This window comes from Rhizopus delemar, genomic scaffold (genome assembly GCF_000149305.1).
Source record: "Rhizopus delemar RA 99-880 supercont3.5 genomic scaffold, whole genome shotgun sequence".
Classification (NCBI taxonomy): Eukaryota; Fungi; Mucoromycota; class Mucoromycetes; order Mucorales; family Rhizopodaceae; genus Rhizopus; species Rhizopus delemar.
The window spans coordinates 2,949,749-2,971,831 of NW_027137831.1; the positions used below are offsets into that span (position 1 = coordinate 2,949,749).

The 22,083-nt window shown below is 35.5% G+C and overlaps 7 protein-coding genes and 1 non-coding gene across 8 annotated transcripts; 5 read left to right on the forward strand and 3 right to left on the reverse strand.

The window, feature by feature from the left end:
* Positions 1–209: 209 nt before the first annotated feature.
* On the forward strand, positions 210–4,726 carry RO3G_07854 (uncharacterized protein; the record flags this gene model as incomplete). The annotated part of the gene is made up of 3 exons (XM_067662444.1): positions 210–1,419; positions 1,485–3,596; positions 3,738–4,726. The coding sequence occupies 3 exons, from the start codon at positions 210–212 to the stop codon at positions 4,724–4,726; spliced, it is 4,311 nt and encodes a 1,436-aa protein (XP_067518545.1).
* A 468-nt stretch (positions 4,727–5,194) lies between these two features.
* RO3G_07855 (uncharacterized protein) lies at positions 5,195–5,785 on the reverse strand (the record flags this gene model as incomplete). The annotated part of the gene is made up of 2 exons (XM_067662445.1): positions 5,195–5,200; positions 5,507–5,785. 2 exons carry the CDS (start codon positions 5,783–5,785, stop codon positions 5,195–5,197), a joined length of 285 nt encoding a protein of 94 aa, XP_067518546.1.
* A 1,190-nt stretch (positions 5,786–6,975) lies between these two features.
* RO3G_07856 (uncharacterized protein) lies at positions 6,976–7,776 on the reverse strand (the record flags this gene model as incomplete). Its single annotated transcript, XM_067662446.1, has 1 exon — positions 6,976–7,776. The coding sequence occupies one exon, from the start codon at positions 7,774–7,776 to the stop codon at positions 6,976–6,978; it is 801 nt and encodes a 266-aa protein (XP_067518547.1).
* Positions 7,777–8,538: 762 nt separating this feature from the next.
* Positions 8,539–9,341, reverse strand: RO3G_07857 (uncharacterized protein; the record flags this gene model as incomplete). The annotated part of the gene is made up of 3 exons (XM_067662447.1): positions 8,539–8,833; positions 8,999–9,172; positions 9,313–9,341. The coding sequence occupies 3 exons, from the start codon at positions 9,339–9,341 to the stop codon at positions 8,539–8,541; spliced, it is 498 nt and encodes a 165-aa protein (XP_067518548.1).
* Positions 9,342–13,581: 4,240 nt separating this feature from the next.
* On the forward strand, positions 13,582–13,665 carry RO3G_19083. Its single transcript has one exon. It is a non-coding gene; the product is annotated as a tRNA-Leu (tRNA).
* A 4,447-nt stretch (positions 13,666–18,112) lies between these two features.
* Positions 18,113–18,381, forward strand: RO3G_07858 (uncharacterized protein; the record flags this gene model as incomplete). Its single annotated transcript, XM_067662448.1, has 2 exons — positions 18,113–18,169; positions 18,286–18,381. 2 exons carry the CDS (start codon positions 18,113–18,115, stop codon positions 18,379–18,381), a joined length of 153 nt encoding a protein of 50 aa, XP_067518549.1.
* Positions 18,382–19,339: 958 nt separating this feature from the next.
* On the forward strand, positions 19,340–19,870 carry RO3G_07859 (uncharacterized protein; the record flags this gene model as incomplete). Its single annotated transcript, XM_067662449.1, has 2 exons — positions 19,340–19,444; positions 19,481–19,870. 2 exons carry the CDS (start codon positions 19,340–19,342, stop codon positions 19,868–19,870), a joined length of 495 nt encoding a protein of 164 aa, XP_067518550.1.
* A 1,032-nt stretch (positions 19,871–20,902) lies between these two features.
* On the forward strand, positions 20,903–21,925 carry RO3G_07860 (uncharacterized protein; the record flags this gene model as incomplete). Its single annotated transcript, XM_067662450.1, has 1 exon — positions 20,903–21,925. One exon carries the CDS (start codon positions 20,903–20,905, stop codon positions 21,923–21,925), a length of 1,023 nt encoding a protein of 340 aa, XP_067518551.1.
* Positions 21,926–22,083: the final 158 nt, after the last annotated feature.

Here is a 22,083-nt window from a genome sequence, read left to right on the forward strand (position 1 = left end):
TTTATTATTTTATTATTGATCTCAGTCCAGCCTACGTCAGACGATATAATCCAGGATCCATTCTAAATTAATTTTTTTTTTTTTGTACAGTCCAACCTATGGAATTTGGCGTTTAAGAAAAAATAAATGTCGGAATCTCAAAAATGATTGGCTAGCTTTTTTTTCCGCTAATTTATAAAACCAACACTGATAATAAAACGTCTCTAAGTATGCCACCTGGCTCTATCAACCAAAACAATACGCCAAGCATATCAAATGTCCTTACCCAAGAGGAAACTACTGAATTGATTGCCCAGTTCGAACAACACCGTAAGGTCTTAAAATGCCCTCACTGTGAGAAACAGGGTCTCTTTCGACGAAACGGCCACACTAAGACAGAATCCCCGCAAGCTCTTTTCCGTTGTACCAGCTGCGGTAGTAGCTATAGAGCTATAACTATGAGATCCATTATACATTCTTGCATTTCTTCTTTGACACAGATCTCACCTACAGAGAATGTCGAAATTTCTAGACCCTCGCAAACAACTCCGACCCACCAGCTAGACTCACTTGGTAGTCAATCAGGTGACGTACAATCTCTTCTAAACATGATCCAGCGCCTTACGCAAGAGCTTGCAGCCGCCAGATCTGAAATTGAGCAACTCCGTACCACAACTATCCAGTTACAGAACCAGTTTAACCACGAAAGATTAACTAGTAACCAACCCACACCACCTGTAATAACAAATACTCAATCCTCCTTTGATATCCCTGAACCCACGCCAACAGCATCACCTTGGCGTAACCCCGACCAAGTACGTCGATTGAAAGAAAGCCTAATGCAGCAAAGACAACAGCGACGACAACAAAGACAAGAAGCCGCCGCCAGAATATTACAGCCACCCTCCGAGAATCAAGGCTTTAAGTACATCTATCTCCCCACGAAGGCCCGAGTACCCATTGGCCAACTTCGCTCCCGATTGCGTAAATTGGATATCAATAATAACCGTATCCTAGATATTCACTACCCTGATCGTAATGTCGTAGCCCTACTGGTGCACAATGATTATGCCGACGAACTTCGTTCCCACCTGCAACGTTTCAAGGTAACGCTGAAAGATGATTTTAATCCTTGTGATCCTAAAATCCTTCGTGACCCCCAATACGCTGACGCTTCTGACGAAGAACGAGCCAACCTCGCCTTTATGCATCATTGCAACCGTATGGAACGAGCTCTGAGATTCATACGTACCCCTGTTAAATTTGCTGTTGCAAGATATTTTTACGCCCAAGGATGGATCAGCAAGCAGACTTTACAGGAGAACCTACCCTCAAACCGACGTAACAACGAACCAGAGTCAGATCCGCTATGTTTCGAAGATGAGAACATGAGTACCACAGATGAATATAAGAACCAAGATCTTCCTTCTGATGAGGCCTGTATGAACGATGCCTTATCACTATGAGTAATATTACAATTTCACTTTTCAATACAACTGGTTTAGCTCGTCAAGCCATAGGCCCTATCCTTAATATAGTTCGATCGTCTTCTGTTCTCCTCCTTACGGAAACCTGGCTCTTAAATCCACTTAAGTATCCAACGCATTGGAAACAATACCATACATATGGTATTAAAACCCAACCTCTAGCTACCAAAGGTAGTCAAGGAATCAGTCTTCTCGTGAATCCTGACTGCAAGTATCATGTCCATCATTTTAGAACTGACGATACACCATTAAGTCAGTACAAATTGTCTTTTACCATTGCTAACGTCTTAATCCACTGTCTTTACCTACCTCCCCATCTGGATAACCAAACCGTCAATCAAGTTTTAAACTCTTTACCGCATACAACTAGCCACACTAATACGACTATTATCTGCGGCGACTTTAATGCTAGACTGGGATCTATTGTAGGGGACCACTCAACGAACTCCAGAGGCAATCTGATCATAAGCTGGATACAAAGAAACAATATCATCCTATGGAATCAAAGGTTGGCGTATGGACAATATACTTTTATGGCCCATCAGGGCAGTAGCATTATTGATCTATTTATGAGTACTACCGAGCTTACTGGATCCTCCATGAGAATTCGCCAAGATCTTTCATTGGACTCGAATCATAAATTAGTATCTCTTTCCTTTCAAATCAATGCCAGCATTCCACAACTCCCAAGGCACCCACGGATTATCTGGAATCTAGGAAAACTCAAGGACCGCAACAATCATGAAGTATACTTGCGTCGTTTTCAGGAGTTATCCCAGCCTTTATTGCAATACCATGAAAAACATTATTATCATATGAACAATAGACATTATGCGGTTGACTACATAGAAAAGCTCAATGCTGACCTTTGTCAGGCAATATATACCTCACTAGATGACAGTTGCGGGAGAGTTTCACACTCTACAGATCCATTACGCGACTTCTGGACTGACAAATTGCAAGAAGCTTACGACTACCGAGAACTCTGCTACAGGAAATGGAGAAAAGCATATGGGCTTAACAAGCTCCATTATTGGCTAAAGCACCAAGAAGCTAGAGCTACTCTACGTCGACTGATCGCCCAACTTCGCCGAGAAACTTGGGCCACTTTCTGTAAACAAATGGCATCTGAAGAATATACCAAGGCAATATCTAAGCTTAGCCGTATTCGCAAGAACCGAACTTTGAAACCCACTTTCTCCACTCCAGAGGGCCCACAGCATGCAGCTGAAATAATGGCTTCCTGCTTGGAAACTACTTTCTCAGGTGATCTTCTTAAAAACGTCCAACTTTACGAAATCGATACTCCTATTTTACCTTTTGAAATAGATTGCCCGTTCACCAGGGACGATATTAACCTCGCTATCCGTTCCCTACCAGTCAAGAAAGCACCTGGGATCGATCACCTGCGAAATGAAATGCTCCAACCAATATCTCATCTGCTAGCACCTATTCTCTTTCACCTCTTCCATATGTGCTGGGCTTGGTCATATGTCCCACAGACATGGCGCATTGCCCAGGTGATACCCATATACAAGAAAGGCTCACCATCAGATCCAGGTAATTACCGTCCAATTAGTATGACCACTATCTTTAGAAAGATCTTGGAACGCTGCATCCAGCACATTCTACAAACCGACGGACCACCTCTTGATATAGCCCAAGGTGGCTTTAGAGAATCCCGCAGCGCATTAGATCAGGCTTTGTGCCTCACAGAAATTAGTCACATACTGCGTACACACTACCATGTCAAGCCTGTCTTAGCATTTCTTGACATCAAGTCCGCATATGACACAGTCAATCGCAGTTTCGTATGGGACACTCTGAGCCGTTACGTCTCATCTCCCATGCTCAACCTGTTACGTTGCCTTTTTGACGATGTGCAAATCGAAATCCTTCTCTCTAATACGACCTCTCGTCGTTTTCACCCGAAAACAGGCGTGCTTCAAGGCTCTATCCTCTCACCGTATCTCTATTCCATCTACATAAATCAGCTTCCAGCCCAATTACGATCCCAGGCCATCACCACTGACATGTCGCCATTAGAAACGATACCGCTCCTAAACTGCTTACTCTATGCAGATGACGTGGTGCTAATAGCTGAACGTACGACTATGACTGGTCTGCTACGTAAGTGTGAAGAGCATAGCCTACAAATGGGGTACCGATGGAACCCCTCCAAATGTGTCATATTGGACAATCAGCTAGAACCTATACCATATACCATTTATAACCAAGTCCTGCCACAAGTAACCTCTTTTGCTTATCTAGGCGTACCATTTAAACCAGGGGGTTACCTAGACCCAGATGAATTGATTAGACGCAACTCCTCTAAAGCATTAGCCACGATGAACGTACTGAAGTCAATGGGCATTAATCCCTCTGGCTTCTCTAGGCTCCTTTCAACCAGATTTTACGCTCATATAGTTCGACCACAGCTTGAATATGGCTTGGCAATCAACCGCTTCACTAATACCCAGCTGAAATCCATTGAAGATGTGCAAGATACATGCATCCGTACGATCTATGGTGCCCGTGGAAACACCTCCACCAAAGTGATGCTTCACCTAGCTAAACTTCCCCTTATGGCAGATCGAGTTCACATTTTACAAGCACAGTTCCTTTACAGGTCCTTATGCTTACCTGACGATGCACTGTTATGCCGACTATTACCACACATTCGACACATTCGTGGACACCAATGGTTCCTCCTCTCAAAGACCCCTCTCTGGCAAAGCTTACCTTCTACAGGAGAGGAACTGGATAAGCACATGTTCAAAACAGCCAAAAAACGCTTCCTGCAACAATCTCTAGAAAAGCGCCAACAAAGTGGGCATTACAAACTTCTTTCAAGTTGCCGTAGATCCGTATCTTTGGACCCTATCTTATGGTTACCCATGTCCTATGCAGAACGTAGTCGATGTATACGGTGGAGGCTAGGTTGGTTACCTGGTGGAAAGCCGCATCCGTGTCCCAAACACCCTACACTCAAGTTCACACGCAAACACGCCATTACTTGCCTCAATATGCACCAACGCCTCTATATGCCTAAAACCATTACAGATCCTCTGTCGTTCCTTCTGAATATGCTTCCATCTCGCCCCTCAGTATCCTCAAATCTAGCACTCTCTTGGTCCCAACGCTGGCCAGTTATATGTTCAATATTACATGAACTGGATCAACTTCAACATGTCACAGCTATCCCCATTACTCACCCACATGGTCAGAAGCTCCTCGAATGGCTTAAACATTTCCTTTAGCTCCATCTTTTATGGCTCCACACATTTCTCCTCCCTTTACCTTTTTTACCCTTTATCCCAGAGGGGTTTTTTCATAACATCGACATCCTAACGGATTGACCTGGTCCGGGCGGACACTTATTTGTTTTTATTTTTAGCGCTCAATTGGACTTTCAATAAAGTATAACATTTAAACAAAAATGATTGGCTGAAACAGAAAAATACAGTAGCCGCTCTATTTAAGGGTGTTCGATTTAAGGGTATTTTCTATTTAAGGGTGTAATTCTAAAGAACGGCACAGGTCCCCAGCATAAATACCACTATACCACTATTCTATTTAAGGGTGCAAACCAAATATTTTTACCACTAAATAGAAAAATTTTTATGTAACATTTTTTTGGAGTACTGATTTATAGACTGTTGCTTTAACTATAATAATTTTACCAACTTTATTTAAAAAAGGAAATTAATGATCAATTAAATTAAAAATTAGTCCTAATATAAAAAACATACCAATGATGTTGGTATTGATTATGATAAAAAAATTAAAATTGCTTTTTGTCTTGGTTTTAGTTTTAAGGAAAAAGAAAGAGTGAGGGTATTGATGAGTTCTAAGTTATTTAAGTACTCAAAATCCAGATAGATTTGAGTTGTAAAATAGGTGTCGGGTTTTGTACAGATTGGTTTTGGCAGTGTAAGTTTCTTAGAGAAAATTTATTGTCAAATTTAGTCTGTCACGGATCATACTCCCCACGACAAATTATCTCTCTGATGGATTTGTCTAAGAGATCCGATATTTACTCTTTGTTTCAATTGACGTCCAACTTGATCTGCCAAAATGCATGTGCCATTCGGAAAGCTGGCAACCACAGTAAAAACTTCGGGCTTGTAGTTGGTATCCATTTTGGAATGCTTGTTGTGACGGACACGGACTACTTTAGTGCCAGGCTGGAAAAATTTGATTCTTGCTACTGGTTTCAAATCGTATTCTAATTCATTGATTACATTATAGTCCTCGGTCTGGATATGCATGTCGGATAGCTTGGGGAGTCGTTCGAAACCTAAGGATCTGCCATACATCTGTAAAGGGTCTTGTCAAACCGATCGAGGAGAAAGGCCAAATAAAAATTCGTAGGGAGAGACCTTCAAAATTGAATGAGCCTTAGTGCGATACGCGTAGAGAACTGGATCAATATGCTCATCCCAAGTAGATGGATTGGATAACGATATTTTCTTGAGGGATTTAAGCAAGTTACCATTGAAATTTTCTGTTCTCCCATTTGTGCTAGGTCTGTAAGCAGCAGTATACTTGTGATTGACTTGTAAAAAATGCAAATAGTTGTCAATTATTTCGTTATCGAAGGATGCACCATTATCAGAGAGAATATGAGTGCAAGGACCAAAATTAGTAAAAATTTCTTTGTACAGGAATTGGGCTACGGTCTTGGCTTCGGTGTTTGGAGTCGCTACGGCAATGGGCCATTTTGAAAAGGCTTTTACAGCAACCAATATATGGATGTTATCTTTGCTAGATTTCGGAAGCGGGCCAACAAAATCGAGTGCTGTCGTATTTACCTTAATAATTTTCTTAATGTCGTGTGAGATCACTCAAAAGATTCTTCAACTAATAATTTGACTGTATATCATATATAGCCCAAAGTGCTATATACGATAAACAGCCCACACAATTTATACCGTACTACCTCGGACCCTAAATCACATTATTATATTCTAAGACGTAGTTTGTATTGAATGGGCTCGCTCTCTCGTCCTTACTCAATAAAGAGGTTCAAGAGACTCATCGATTTTTCGACTTATTTTATTACTTTTATTAATCGAGAGAAATAACACGCCTATTCCACAAGTGCAAAAGTTTCAAAAAGGTAATGAACGGGAACCTTATTAGTGGCAGGGTTATCTTGGGGAGAGGAAAACAGTTGGCATTCACGACAAGTTTTGATATGCACATATAATTCCTGGTAAGCGTTAGGCCACCAAAATTCGTGATAGAGTCTGCTCCAAGATGAATTGATACCGTAGTGTCCATGACCTTCATGTATTTCGTTTAATATATTTGGACGTTCAAATACACTATTTCCGGAAAATAATGGGGCACTCAATAAAAAAAATTCGGTGCAGTAAGAAAAATAAAAATGGGTCAAGAAAAAAATTAAAATCCCGGGCATTAACTAATTAAATTAAGAGACGAAATATAAAAATTTATTGGTTCAAAATTAGGGTGACCCAAGTGCCCCGAAAAAGAATACGCTTTATATGGGCTTACGCTCTAAGCAATCATCGAACTTCTTTTGAGAATATCTACAAAAACCTTTCAAGTCACTGATAAGAACACTGTTACAGGCTTCTTTTATGCGTGACGTCAAAGTCTCCTCTTGCAGAAGTGCTTCTCTTTTAAGCTTGCTCTTGCAGACTGACCAAAACTGCTCAATAGGATTCAATTCTGGAGAATAAGGGGGCAAATGGACACAATTATAGCCACGACTTTCAATATAAAGCTTTATATCTTCATGCTTATGTATAGGTGCATTGTCCATAACAATGTAATGACCTTTGAACTCCGCATGTCTATCCATAACATCCAAAGTATTGGCAATAAAGTTGAAGTAATGACCTGTAACCGTACCAACGGTGCGTTTTACGCTATCTATATCTCTTTCATCCTCCTTATTGCCTCCCAACTTCCTCTTCTTTGATTGAACGACTTTAGGGGTTCTACCCTTCATATTAACAACACCAAAAGGCGAAATTGCACCAAGGATTGTTGTCATCTTTGACTTCGTCTTTTGGGTCTTTACAACAGCGCGCGTTCCTACTTTAGACCAAGCAAATGAACACTTCATATTAATATGAAAGCCTGCTTCGTCAATGAACACGCAGTTGGATTCAAAATCCAAATCAGTATTCTCCCAGTGTTTAACCCAATCGTATCTCAGTTGGATCTTTTCAAGGTTGTTCCTTTCCTCAGGTTGAAAGTGGGCTCGCTTACAACTGATTCTACACTTATTTTTCGCAAACTCATGAAAGGCCGACTTGGAAATTTCTAATCCCATGAACTCGGTAGTCAGGCTCTCCATCATTTGGTTAAGTGTTAAACCAGTGTCATTCTCATTGTTTAGGATAGGGGGTTTTAGGTAAAAGTAGTATAACAACAAAGATAAAGAAATACTGTTAGAACTTGGTATCTCTTTATTAAGTTAAGATAACTAAGATTGAATATGATAAATTCTACATGTAAAAAGTGAGAGTATTTATAGACATGATACGGATAAAGAATTAGGACAGATTTATGATCAATTCGACAGAATAGATGATTACTATTTCTAATTATTAGTTTAGCCTGTTCCTAGCTTGTATTGTCAATTATGCTATTGGGATGGCTTCAGATAGCTCTGGATGTAGGACTATTTAGGAGACGGTACGGATGAATATAAAATCCTCTAGTTCCGTGATTGGATATTATGGCTAATAATAATATCTCAGTTAAGATAAATGTTTCCGTGGCTAATAATGATCCAGTAAGTAATTGTCATTCCTTATTCAACATGCTCATGTCATCAATAAACTATATTACAACCACGCCATACATTTGACTGTGTGAAGTTAATATGAATAAAGCTTAATATAAAAATCTAATCAAAGTCTTTTATTGATCTGTGCTGGGAATAATGTTATAAATGATTCCAAGTTATGTCAACATTCTATTCAGGATCATACCTGATTTCTTTTACTAAACAAAGTGACTATGATCTTATGTATCCTTAACAATAGAAAAAAAGGAGCCATTTCAGACAAAAGTGCATACGTAGCATCAGTTAAAATGGAATAAGGAACATCAGAATTTGGCAATGGTTGACTGACAACAAATCGTTTACTTTAATGAAACCAAGATCAACGTATAGGGCTTTGATGATGATGATCACTATCGGAAAAGGCCAAGTGACCTTTTTCAACATCATGACCTGGATTTTGTAATCCAGCATGAAGCTAGCAAATTGATGTCCTGGTGTTGTATAACCTCTGAAGGACCAGGATATGCTTGCTAAATTCACGATGGAAAGTTGTACTCGGGTGTTTACTAGCATATTTTGAACACTACGCTTCGTGATACTATGAAGTACTACAATTTCGACTGGTCCAACATTTACTTTTGGCATAACAATGACCCAAAGCACAAGGAATAATTTACAATGGCATAGTTATGTAGTAACCAAGAGAGCTATATTAACGATTGGCCAGCTCAGAGCCCGGACTTAAATTCAATCGAGCACGTACGGCATCAATTGAAGTTGAAGCTCAACTATTACGAACGTAGAGCAAAGAACACAGATGTGCTTTGGGAACGAGTTGAGGAAATATGAATTGACTTCAATAAATAACTTTGTCAAAGGCATGTAGATAACATTTCGGAAAGAACTCAAGAGATTATTAATGGAAAAGGAGGACCAACTAAATATTAATAAATAAGTTTATTCTGTGAAAATTTTCATTTTTTCAAATTTTCAAATTGCGCGCTCCTTACTTCCTTCAATACTTGTCCAATAGGGCTTAAACTCTTTCAAATTTTGCACGACATATAGGAAATTTACTATGTGGGAGCAGAGGCAGTTTGAGCCATTGTAACAGGATGTGCGCTACAAAAACCGAGAAAAATGGATTCCTTGCAGCATTTTTTTGATCTACTGTATATTGTTGCCTGTTGTTAAAAAGTCCTTTTTGGTAAAGAAAGCTGCCATTGCTCACATCTCTAATGACTAATGACTAATGGCAAATTACACCCATGTGCAAACATAAAGTAAGTAATGAACGAGTATAAGCTTAAAAACATATATTCTTTTATTATATCTGTCATAAAAAATAATAAAACAATCTATTTATTTGATAAACAAAAGAGTTTTGTATGTATTTGTTAATTATAACTGCCTTGTAACAAAATGTTAGCAGAGCTTCTTTATTTTTTTATTCTTTTAGAATATACACGTATTCTTTTTTTATAATGTAAAAGTAATTTGCATTTCTATAAAGTGTACTTGTTGTTAGATGATTGTTTTCATTTGAACAATGAACCTTCTATTACTAGACTCTTTTTTTTTCACTTCGTCTTTTTTTTAACTTAGTCTTTTTTTTTTTACGAAGTCTTTTTTTACCAGGTCATTTTTTTTCCCAAATACGACTATTTTATTACGTTTTGTAACACGTTTGTAATGATCTAAGCTAAAAAACACAAACCACCTTCCTAATATGTATTCTTCTGAACAAAATAATCGCAAATTGCTTTTGATTTCCGCATTTTGCCTCAAAAATAAAAAAAAAAGAAGATATCGGTCTTTCAACGATAGAGAGGAAGAGGCTTTCCAAAAAAAAGATCATCTGGAAAAAAAACAGATACTTTTTTAAAACGTGAATAACTTTATGAATACTTACCCTACAAAAACAATAAAAATATTGTTCAATTCTTTATTTTTTTTCGCACCTAAATCTTTTTTCAAAATTAAAAAAGGTGTAATGCAGCAAGATATAATGGTTTCTCATAAAAAAATTATAAAACCTACGAATCTATGATTGTTAGGTCTGTTAAAATTCTACGTCAAAGCTCCTACATTATTTGTAGTGACACTGGAAATTATCGTACAAACTCTGCGAACCGTTCATTGTTAACTATATGCTTTTCTGTTCAGCAATATCAAAATCTGTGATTGAATGCGTATTTATGCCGACGACGATATCAGCCATACTTTACAGACCTATAATTCTATTATTTATTCTACGTCTTGCTAATGCAGATACTGACGGGAGTGATAATTCAGAGTTCTAAGTAGATTTAATCCTTACTGTGCGAGGACGTCTATCTTGGTAGCTGCTTTTCATAGTCTTTTCTACGTCAGAAATAAATTGGGGACCAATGATACTTTTCAAATCAATGCTTTATTTGTCTTTTTGTTCTTTATAAACCACTCATATTGCCTTATACACTTCTTTATCGACCACTCATATTGCTTTATATACTTCTTTATGAACCACTTATATTGCTTTATATACACAAAAAAATAGGGATTTGTTTTATAAAAAATAGCTTTTTTTTTATTTAAATAAAATAATGATAACAATATACAGTATTTCTTTGCTTGTAGTGTTTTAAAAGTTTACTTGACTTACCTAATGTCAACAAAATAGCATCATCTAATCTAAAAATACATCGATTAATCTCGTGGAACTCAAAAAGTTTCCACAAAAAAAAAGCCAAGCTCAAGGATGCAAAGACACAAGGATTCAAGGACGCAATGACTTGGGCACTCAACGCAAAAGGAAAGACATCAGTACTTAAAAACCAAAGCGAGCACAGAAAAAAAAAATAGAAAGAGGCCAAAGCAAAGCAGCGTTCATCTATAACAGTTATTAGCGATCGTGTATATATAGAAGTAATAGTACTTTTTTTTAGATAGACCAGAAGAAGACTAGCTAAGCTTATACCAACAAATAAAGAAAAGGGAAGCAGCATGCATCTATAATAATTATTAGCTATTGAGTACATGAAGTAGAAGTAATAACATCTTACTTTAGATGAACCAGGTAAAAAAAAAAGACGCTAGCCAAGTTTATACCAATAAGTAAAAAAAAAAAAAGAAGCAGCGTGCATCTATAATTACTATTAGTTATGAAAGATATTTTATAAAAGTAATAGTACCTTGCTTTAGATGAACTAGGAAAAAAAAAAGAAAAAAGAAAAGAAAGAAAAAAATAACACCAGCCAAGCTTATACCAGCAAGTAAAAGAAGAAGCAACAATAATCCCGGGAAAGAGACTTTGTAAAGACCATTTAAAACATTAAGAAAGCAACAAATATGATTTTACTAAAGTAAAAATACCATTAGAACAGGAATGGAATATATATAATATTAAGAACTTTGTGTTATCTCGTAAGAATAAAAAAGACTATAAAATTCAACGAGACTGAAAAAAGTTATATCTTTATTTAATATTATACTGTCTGGTATTTATACTATTTTCATGGAGGTTTAATTAAATCCTTTTCAAGATACTTTAATTAATTATAACTGTAGATCTAGTGTCAATAAGTTTTAATGTGAAGATCTGTTCCTGGTTATGCAAGTGGACTGTTTTATAATTATTTCTTCAGTAGATCTGATCTTTCATTTATGTTGCATTGCATCAGGAGTTATATTAAAAGCTTGCATTGAGTTAAAGGAGTGGAATTAGTTATTACCGAATAATAGAGAAAAGACTGTAATAAATCTTTGTAAAGCATTCATTACTCTGATTTCTTATAAATTGAATATGAATCATGTTTAAAGTATGTTAGGATACGACAAACTTACCTTTTATAAAAAGAGAAGAAGAAGAAAAAAAAGAGAGAAGTGCTTTTTTTGTAGCCTTATTTTTACCAATGTTACACTTATTCACTGTCTGAACATATAAGTCAAAAACAGTTGCTTTTCATGTAGTTTACTTTTAGTGATATCCCAAAAAATAACTTATACATTGCTTGCACAAGTTTTATTACTTGAGTGTAATATCTTTAACATGGAGAGTATTCTTTTTTCTTTTTTTATTTTAGGTAAAAAAAAAAAAACAAAAAAAAGTCGGTATCTTAACGAACTACAGCAGTAGAACAGCTTTTTTTTTCTCCCTGGTTTTGTTTCATGAAATACAATAGATTCCAAAGGTACAAAAGATAAAAAAGAAAGCTCAAGTTCTGGTCAAATGTGAGTTTATAAAAAAAATAATAACAACCAAGTCTAATGTCGGTTTCTTTTTTTTTTTTCTTACATTAGGAATTCCTAATGGGACACATTCGGATGACGAACATGAACCTCATGAGCAAAGTTGTTCTTTCCAACTTAAAGAAACTATAAGAATATCAAACTTACATTGTTGTTTATTGTTGAAAAGTTCTTTTTGGTAAAGAAAGCTGACATTGCTCACATCTCTAATGGCTAATGGCTAATGGCAAATTTCACCCATGTGCAAACATAAAGTAAGTAATGAACGAGTATAAGCTTAAAAAACATATATTTTTTTATATTATTTGTCATAAAAATAATAAAGCAATCTATTTATTTGATAAACAAAAACGTTTTGTATGTATTTATTAATTATAACTGCCTTGTAACAAAATGTCAGCAGAGCTTCTTTATTTTTTTATTCTTTTAGAATATACACGTATTCTTTTTTTATAATGTAAAAGTAATTTGCATTTCTATAAAGTGTACTTGTTGTTAGATTATTGTTTTTATTTGAATAATGAACTTTCTATTGCTAGACTCGTTTTTTTTTTTTCCTACTTAGTCTTTTTTTTAACTTAGTCTTTTTTTTTAACCTAATCTTTTTTTTCCCAAACACGACTATTTTGTTACCTTCTGTTACACATTTCTAATGACCTAAGCTAAAAACCACAGACTGCCTTCCTAATATGTATTCTTCTGAGCAAAATAAACGCAAATTACTTTTGATTTCCACATTTTGCCTCAAAAATAAAAAAAAGAAGACATCGGTCTTTGAACAATAGAGAGGAAAAGGATTTACAAAAAAAGATCATCTGTAAAAAAAAAGATACTTTTTTAAAACATGAATAACTTTATGAATACTTACCCTACAAAAACAATAAAAATATTGTTCAATTCTTTATTTTTTTTCGCACCTAAATCTTTTTTCAAAATTAAAAAAGGTGTAATGCAGCAAGATATAATGGTTTCTCATAAAAAAATTATAAAACCTACGGATCTATAACTGTTAGGTCTGTTTAAATTCTACGTCAAAGTCCCTACATTATTTGTAGTGTGAACGTTTATCCGAACTAACAAAGTTGATATAACGATTGGAAAGACGAAAGAAAGTGTGGTATCATGACCGAGTGGTCCAAGGTGTTAGACTTAAGATCTAATCCGCGTAAGCGGGCGTGGGTTCGAACCCCACTGATATCAACTTTTTTCAAGGCATCTGTTGTAGTGTTGTGAGAATGGTCTCTTTTTGGACGAAGTACTGTAAGGATGCAGATTATAAATTTTGACCCGAAGGTACATAAAAATTAATGCAAGGCACAAAAATTAAAAGGTGCATTGTAACACACGAAACACGAAAAAGGAAACCCCTATGGTTATAGGAGAGATGCTATCACAATAGCAAACGATGCTATGCTAATAGCAAAGGAATTCAAGGACAACAAAAAAAAGAAGAAAACAAAAGAAAAACCAAAAACAGCATAAAAATATGAAAATCAAAAAACATATAAATATCAGTATCTTTTTATAAATATTTCAATTATTATTATTATCTTATCCTATTATCTTACCTATTATTTTACATTACCTTACTTTATCATAATAAATATCCTTTGAATCCAATTATCTCTTTATTTTATTTATACAAATAGGAAGAACCAATAATCCCTTGAAACTTATATTTCATTGTAAATCCCTTTTATTTTATCTTTACTTTACCTTTACTCTTTTTATTCAATTCAAGTCTGATCAACTTAATAAGATCTGGTGGTCACTTACACTCAAACATACATCTATTCAATTTTACTTCTTTGGATATAAATTATATTCAACACCTTCTTCAAAACACGATATATTATATTAACAACTTACCTCAATCCTATCTAAACCCTGAAATATAAAGATTTCACAGCATTAAAATCAAGGCATGCTTTAAATTTTAAAGCATGTTATAAAATTCATAAAAACTATAAAAACAATTAATTCACTTACTTTTGACAAACTTACTTCTGACATACTTTACTTTTGATTATTTTTAAATAAATATCATTCAAAGCAAATCTCTTTTATTACTATTACTATTTTACTAAACATCAACAACAAGTCGAGTCCCTTGAAGCCAAATATCTTCATTGTATCACTGTTAAAGCTCATATCAAGCTACTATTACCTTTATATCAAGACTGATCTACTTTAAAACAAGATCTGGTGGTCACTCCTATCAAGAAAATACTCAAATATAACTTTACTTCATATTCAAAACTACTTTAAACCCTTTATAAATACACAAGGCCTAAATAGAAAACAAGCTATTACAGTACAAAACAACTCCGACATGGATTGTTAAAATAACTTAAGTTATTTTAACAACCATTGTCAAAGAAATAACAATAGCCGCAAAATTAAAAAAAAAAAAAAAAAAAAAAAAAGAAGAAAAAAAAATTATCATATATATATCCCATCTTTTTATGAAGAAATTGTCAGTCAGTTTAAATAAATCATATATTTCTACTCAATAATTAACAAACTTTAACAAGAAAGTCCCTGTTTACCTAAACTTTTTACTCTACTTTAACTTTTATCAAGAAACATCGTATTGATCTTATACATAAGTTCTGGTGGTCGCTACTTATCAAGCATCTGCTCAAATCTTATATAAAACAACAACTTACAAGGCTATCACAACCTTAAAATCAAGCTTTACAAGCAAACTTAACTCAAATTAACTCACTTACAATAAGCCAACCTTTAAAATAACAGTAACAACCTATTGTGACGAAATCATAGATCCTTTAAGTCAAATTGTGCCACTTGTCAAAGAAAGTTCGGATTTGAGCTAAGTTCATATTCTCAAAAGTTTTGATAACTCAATGAAATTGAAAAACTCAACAAAATTCACAATTCAAAGGAAAAACACAAAAACCCAAAAATAGCACAAAATCAAGAAAACCAAAAACATATAAATATCTACAATTTACCAAGCATCGTTATTATTATTATTATCTTACCTTATCCAAATAAATCTCCTTTGAAACAAAATACTTTTTATTTTATAAACAGGAAGAACCAATAATCCCTTGAATCATATACTTCATTGTAATCTCTTTCTTATTTTATCTTCTACACATTACTTTTGCTTTTATTCAAATCAGTCTGATCTACTTAACAAGATCTGGTGGTCACTCTACTCAAGCGAACTTATAATTCGAATTATCTACTCTATTTGGAACTTACTTTATCCAATACTTTATTCAACTACTAAAACTTTATCTCAATAACTTATATCAAGCCTACCAAAAATCAGAAAGCATATCGAATCTCACACTATTTGAAAACGGAGTATCAACTCTTTTGCTTGAAAACCAAAAACAACATAAAATTATAAAAACCAAAAACATATAAATACCCTTATATCTTATCCCTATTTTCACTTCACTTCACTTCACTTTACTTTTGAATTTTATATTCTTTTTATATTTTCTTTATTTTATAAAACAATAAATCCATCAAGCGTTCAATTGAAACCCTTTGGTCTGTGTTCTATTTTAAAATACTGAAGTCCCTTGAAGTCAATAATCTTCATTGTAAACCTATTCCTAAACCTCAAGAGTTTAACCTATTCTAACAAGTTTGATCTACTATTAGCAAGATCTGGTGGTCACTATCGACAAAACTTACATACTTAAAAACCTAAACCAGCAAACAAGCAATAATAAAAGGAAAACTACAGCGTCTTGTTGTTACACGAACGAGAATTTAGTCCCCGATTCAAACATGTTGTAGCACAATTGCTACGAAAAAGAACTGTACCACAAGAATTGAATGAATGCAGATAGCTATATGAATACAGTAAGCTGTATGAATACAGACAGTTGTTTGAATTTAGATGACTATGTAAATTCATACAAAGTTTTTACTTTACAAAAAAAAAAACAAAAACAACAGATAATCAGAAAAACCAAAAAATATATACAGTAGGTCACAAAACTGCTGCAAGGAATCCATTTTTCTTGGTTTTTGTAGCGCACATCCTGTTACAATGGCACAAACTGCCTCTGTTCCCACATAGTAAATCTTCTACATGTCTTGAAAAATCCGAAAGAGTTTAAGCCCTATTGGATAAGTATTGAAGGAAGTATGAGATGCGCAATTTGAAAATTTGAAAAAATGAAAATTTCAACGGAATGAATTTATTTATTAATATTTGGTTGGTCCTCTTTTTCTATTAATAATCTCTTGAGTTCTTTCCGGAATGTTATCTTCATGTCCTTGGCAAAGATCTTTATGGGAGTCATTTCATATTTCATCAACTCGTTCGCAAAACACATCCATGTTCTTTGCTCTATATTCGTAATAGTTGAATTTCAACTTCAATTGATGTCCTACGTGCTCGATTGAATTTAAGTCGGGGATCTAAGCTGGCCAATAGTTAACATAGCTCTCTTGGTGACTACATAACTAGGCTATTGTAGATTATGCCTTGTGCTTTGGGTCATTGTCATGCTAAAAGTAAATGTTGGACCAGTCGAAATTGTAGTACTTCATAGTATCACGAAGCGTAGTGTTCAAAATATGCTGGTAAACACCCGAGTTCAAGTTTCCATCGTAAATTTAGCAAGCATATCCTGGTCCTTCAGAGGTTATACAACACCAGGGCATCAATTTGCTAGCTTCATGCTGGATTACAAAATCCAGGTCATGATGTTGAAGAAGGTCACTTGGCCTTTTCCGATAGTGATCATCACCATCAAAGCCCTATACGCTGAGCTTGGTCTCATTAAAGTACACTGTTTGCTGTCAGTCACTCATTGCCTAATCCTGATGCTCCTTATTCCATTTTAACTGATGCTACGTATGCGTTTTTGTCTGAAATGGCTTCTTTTTTTCTATCAGAAAATGGAACTCCATTGATTTCAGTACGTTAATTTCTGACTGGTATGAGATATCGTAGCCAAATTCAACCAGCTTGTGGAATAGGCGTGTTATTTCTCTCGATTAATAAAAGTAATAAAATAAGTCGAAAAATCGATGAGTCTCTTGAACCTCTTTATTGAGTAAGGACGAGAGAGCGAGCCCATTCAATACAAACTACGTCTTAGAATATAATAATGTGATTTAGGGTCCGAGGTAGTACGGTATAAATTGTGTGGGCTGTTTATCGTATATAGCACTTTGGGCTATATATGATATACAGTCAAATTATTAGCTGAAGAATCTTTTGAGTGATCTCACACGACATTAAGAAAATTATTAAGGTAAATACGACACAGCTCCCGGTATACCTCTTTGGAAGCCTTTAGAACCCTTTGCATGGCTTTTCTTTTGATTAACCGCTTCGTCACTTTGGAGACTACTGTAGGTCTACCACCTGTGTTTACTGTCCTACTTGAAAACAGCCGTCTAGAGTATCTACTAACAGTTGATTAATGTAATCCAGGCTCCTTGGAAAGATCATACATTGATGTGGATGCGGTTAATGCCTGTTTGTGATCGTTTATTTTCTCCTCTGACAGCCGTTTAGGCATGCGATTGACGATAGGGTAAAAAAGAGAAATAATTTAAATAAGGGAATATAAAATTTAAAATAAAGGAATTGTAAGCGCTTTTATATACTGGCATCATTCTAATCATGTCAAGAATGTGAAAAATTATGATAGCAACCGGTTGGGTCGTATTAAAATTCGTCATTTCAAACATATGTGAACAAGTAAAAAATGTCGGATGTTCATAATACTACCTTTAGCGATCTCAAATTCCACCAATAACCATTGCCCATATCCGATAATCGACGAATAAATGCACTTTCTATTGAGGTACAAACAGTCAAGGTTTGAGATAGTTTGGTGCAGTACCCATGGACGACCAGCTGTAAAACCTGAATTTTGCAATTCCTTGCAGCAGTTTTGTGACCTACTGTAAATAACCCAATATTTCTTATTCTTTTTTAACTTTCACTTACTTTTACTTACTTTTACTTACCTACTTACTTTACTTCGCTTTATTTACTTTACTTTTTGATTATTTTAATAAATATCATTCAAAGTAAATCTCTTCTATTTCTCTTTTATTCTACTTAACATCAAGAACAAGAAGTCCTTTGAAGTACATACACTTCATTGTAAATCCTTTTTATTTTCCTTTTATTTTATCTTTTTATTTTACTTTACTCAAAACGGCTTGATCTACTTCATAAGATCTGGTGGTCACTTAACACAAGAAACTCACATTCAAATCCTACCTAAACCTTTGATCTTACATCAAGACTTATTCAATACAAACCTATTTAACATTCTAAAAACCTTACAAACTCCAATCTCACAATGTACAATTACAGTTTGGATGAAGAACATGAACTGTAAATTACATCTCATGACAAGAGACAAAAGACGCCCCATATTTTATATATACAGTGGGTCAAAATACAGTAGCGGACAAAACTGGTGCACAAAAATTAAAATCAGCATTGCATCTCCGCTATATGTCTGCGACATTTGTGGCATATACCATCTGAAAGGCAGTCTAAAATATGCATTATGCTAGGTAAACCGGAACTGTGCCGGACATCCTTCAGGAATAAGGTCATTTTTAGTGATTTTTTGAATATTTCAATTTTCGCCAAAAATGTAGTACTTGTCTAGCCTTCTTTCAAATCTACCCATTTCTTTCTAGTTTGCTGTAAAATTTTATAATACACTAGTGCATTCCAATAGCTTTTAAAAAATATATAAACCCTTGCCTAATTTGTATCTCTCTATGAATTTCACTTCTTATTTTTACCCTATCCATTTTAACAAAGTACCAGCACTCTATGCCCAAAAAAATCAGCAACGATAAAAGAGAAGCTATGAAATCTGGAATACGCTCAGGTCGTACGACAATGGATATTTCTAGAACAACAGGAGTCTCTAAATGGACGATCAACAGGATAAGAAAGGAAGAAAAGAACATCAAGGCTCGTAACCGTGGTGGTCGACCGGTCGTAGTTAAAAAAATAACTAATGCAATCATCCGTCTATAGCTTCGACAAGGACTCTTACGCACAGATTCTGATGCTCAGCTCTTTTTGAGGTCCTTAGGATACAGTATTAGCAAACGGTCGGTCAGAAGGCTTCTTAGAAAGATAGGCTTCAAGTCTGGAATTAAGAAGTACAAGCCTTTCATCAGCTATACAAACCAGAAAAAGCGATTGAAGTGGTGTCGCGACAAAACATCATGGACTGTGGAGGACTGGAAGTCTGTGATCTTCAGCGATGAGACCAAAATCAATGTTTGGGGCGCCGATGGTATACGCTACTATTGGAAGCAAGTCGATCAACCTTGGCGATCCTTTCATGTTAATCAAACAATGAAGCATGGCGGCGGATCTGTTATGCTTTGGGGCTGTATTACATCTCGAGGACCAGGATAAGCTTGTCGAGTATATGATGGCACAATGAATTCAAAATTATACACCCATATTTTGTCTACTACGCATCAAGAAAGCCTAGCATATTATGGTTTGAAAAATTGTGATGTTTTGTTTCAACATGACAATGACCCAAAGCACAAGTCAAGGCATACCACTAACTGGTTATCTGATAATGGGATATCGGTATTAAAAGATTGGCCGCCACAAAGTCCCGATCTAAATCCTATTGAATATGTTTGGCGACAGTTAAAGTCAAAGCTGTCTCAATACGATACCACACCAAGAAGCATGGACGATCTCTGGAAAAGAATCGATAAAGAGTGGAACTCTTTTACTGAAAGTGATATGCAGCCATACTATGAAAGCATGCCAAAATGAATTGCTGCTGTTATCAAAAGACGAGGCAATTATACGAACTTTTAGGTTTTAATCACTTTTATGGTTTTTTTTAAAAATATCTATTCTTATAAATAAAGACTTGGTTCTCCCTCATTTTTGGCAATGCAATGATTAAACTTTGCACAATTTGCAACATTTAGTACGCCTTCCATCTGATATAGTTTCATAGATATTGCAACTGTAATGAGCAAGTAATGGTAGCTTATAGCTGAAAAAAAGTTTTGTGCACCAGTTTTGTCCGCTACTGTACCTCACAAACCTCAGCACTTTTTGAGGTTGTAGTCTTCTGGATTACTCAATAATATTTGCATCTTTCTCAAATTTTGCACAGGTGCTGTCCAATACGTTGAGTATATTTGCACAAAGTTCCGACGACGGAAATTGAAAAATGAGCGAATAAGTAACTATGAACTGGAGGCGGTCTATTTGTGAGGTATTTTGACTTTCATCAATTTTTTCTTTTCTCCGCCATAGGTCATTCCAAACAATGTTGCGGCAAGTTTTAAATATTTCCCGGATAGCGCAGTCACCCCGGGACATAAAATTTAAACTTTGGAAAAGAATTGGTTATTCTTTCTTTCGCTAATCTGTAAGTAAATTTCCATCTACAGCATCATCCATCTGTCTGCAAAAATGCCCAAATCCTTACCATACGAAGCTCAAATGGACATCAAATCAGCATTAGAGCATGATGTATCGACTGATGTTATTGCAAAACGGTTTGGAGTGCATCAAAACACCGTTATCAACTATGCAAATAAGTGGATGCCTAACCGGATTCGCAAGAAAGGTGGCAAACAACGCCTTGTAAGCGACATCACTCGTCGTCTAATCAAGCGAGAGGTCCTAAACGGCTCATTAAGGACTGCTAAGGAGGTCCACCTGAAGTTGGAAGAGTTGGGCTATTCTATGTCGTACCAATCCGCTATTAACACTTTGCATTCTGTGGAGATTTTTGCTGAGATAAAAAAGAAGAAGCCTTTACTCACTGCAGAGCACAAGAAAGCTCGATTAGCTTGGGCTAAAAAGCATCAGTATTGGACCATTCACGACTGGCGACGTGTCATCTTCTCGGATGAAACCAAAATTAATATTTGGGGCTCGGATGGCTGTAAATACTACTGGAAGCGTAAAGGAGACCGTCTTCAGCCTCATCACATTGAAGTTACAGTGAAGCATGGTGGTGGTGGTATCATGTTGTGGGGCTGTATAACCAGTGAGGGACCCGGGTATGCCTGTCAGATATATGATGGCACCATGAATTCAGAGGTATACCAAGAAATCCTTGGTACAAGCCTTAAAGACACACTCGGGTACTATGGCCTAGATTGGAAATCATCCATTTTTCAGCATGACAACGACCCAAAACACCGATCAAAGTCAACAAAACAGTATATGGAAGATAACAGCATGTGTTATATTGATGACTGGCCATCCCAAAGTCCTGATTTGAATCCAATCGAGCATATATGGCACCATCTTAAGCTGAAGCTAAGTATGTACGAAAATAGAGCAAAAAGCATGCACGAACTGTGGCAGAGAGTGGAAAAAGAGTGGAATTCCTTTACTAAGGATCAATGCTTGAAGTATATTGACAGTATGCCAGAAAGAATACAAGCTGTCATTGCTGAAAAGGGCGGATCAACTAGATATTAATAAAGTCAAAATACCTCACAAATAGACCGAGGTTAAGTATCTGTCTCCTAATAGATCTCAGCTAATTATCTGAGTTTAAAATTTTGGCACACAGTAGTGCACACATAGATGGCTCTATATTTTAAATTTGAAATGATTGAGCCAATTCGTCATGGAAT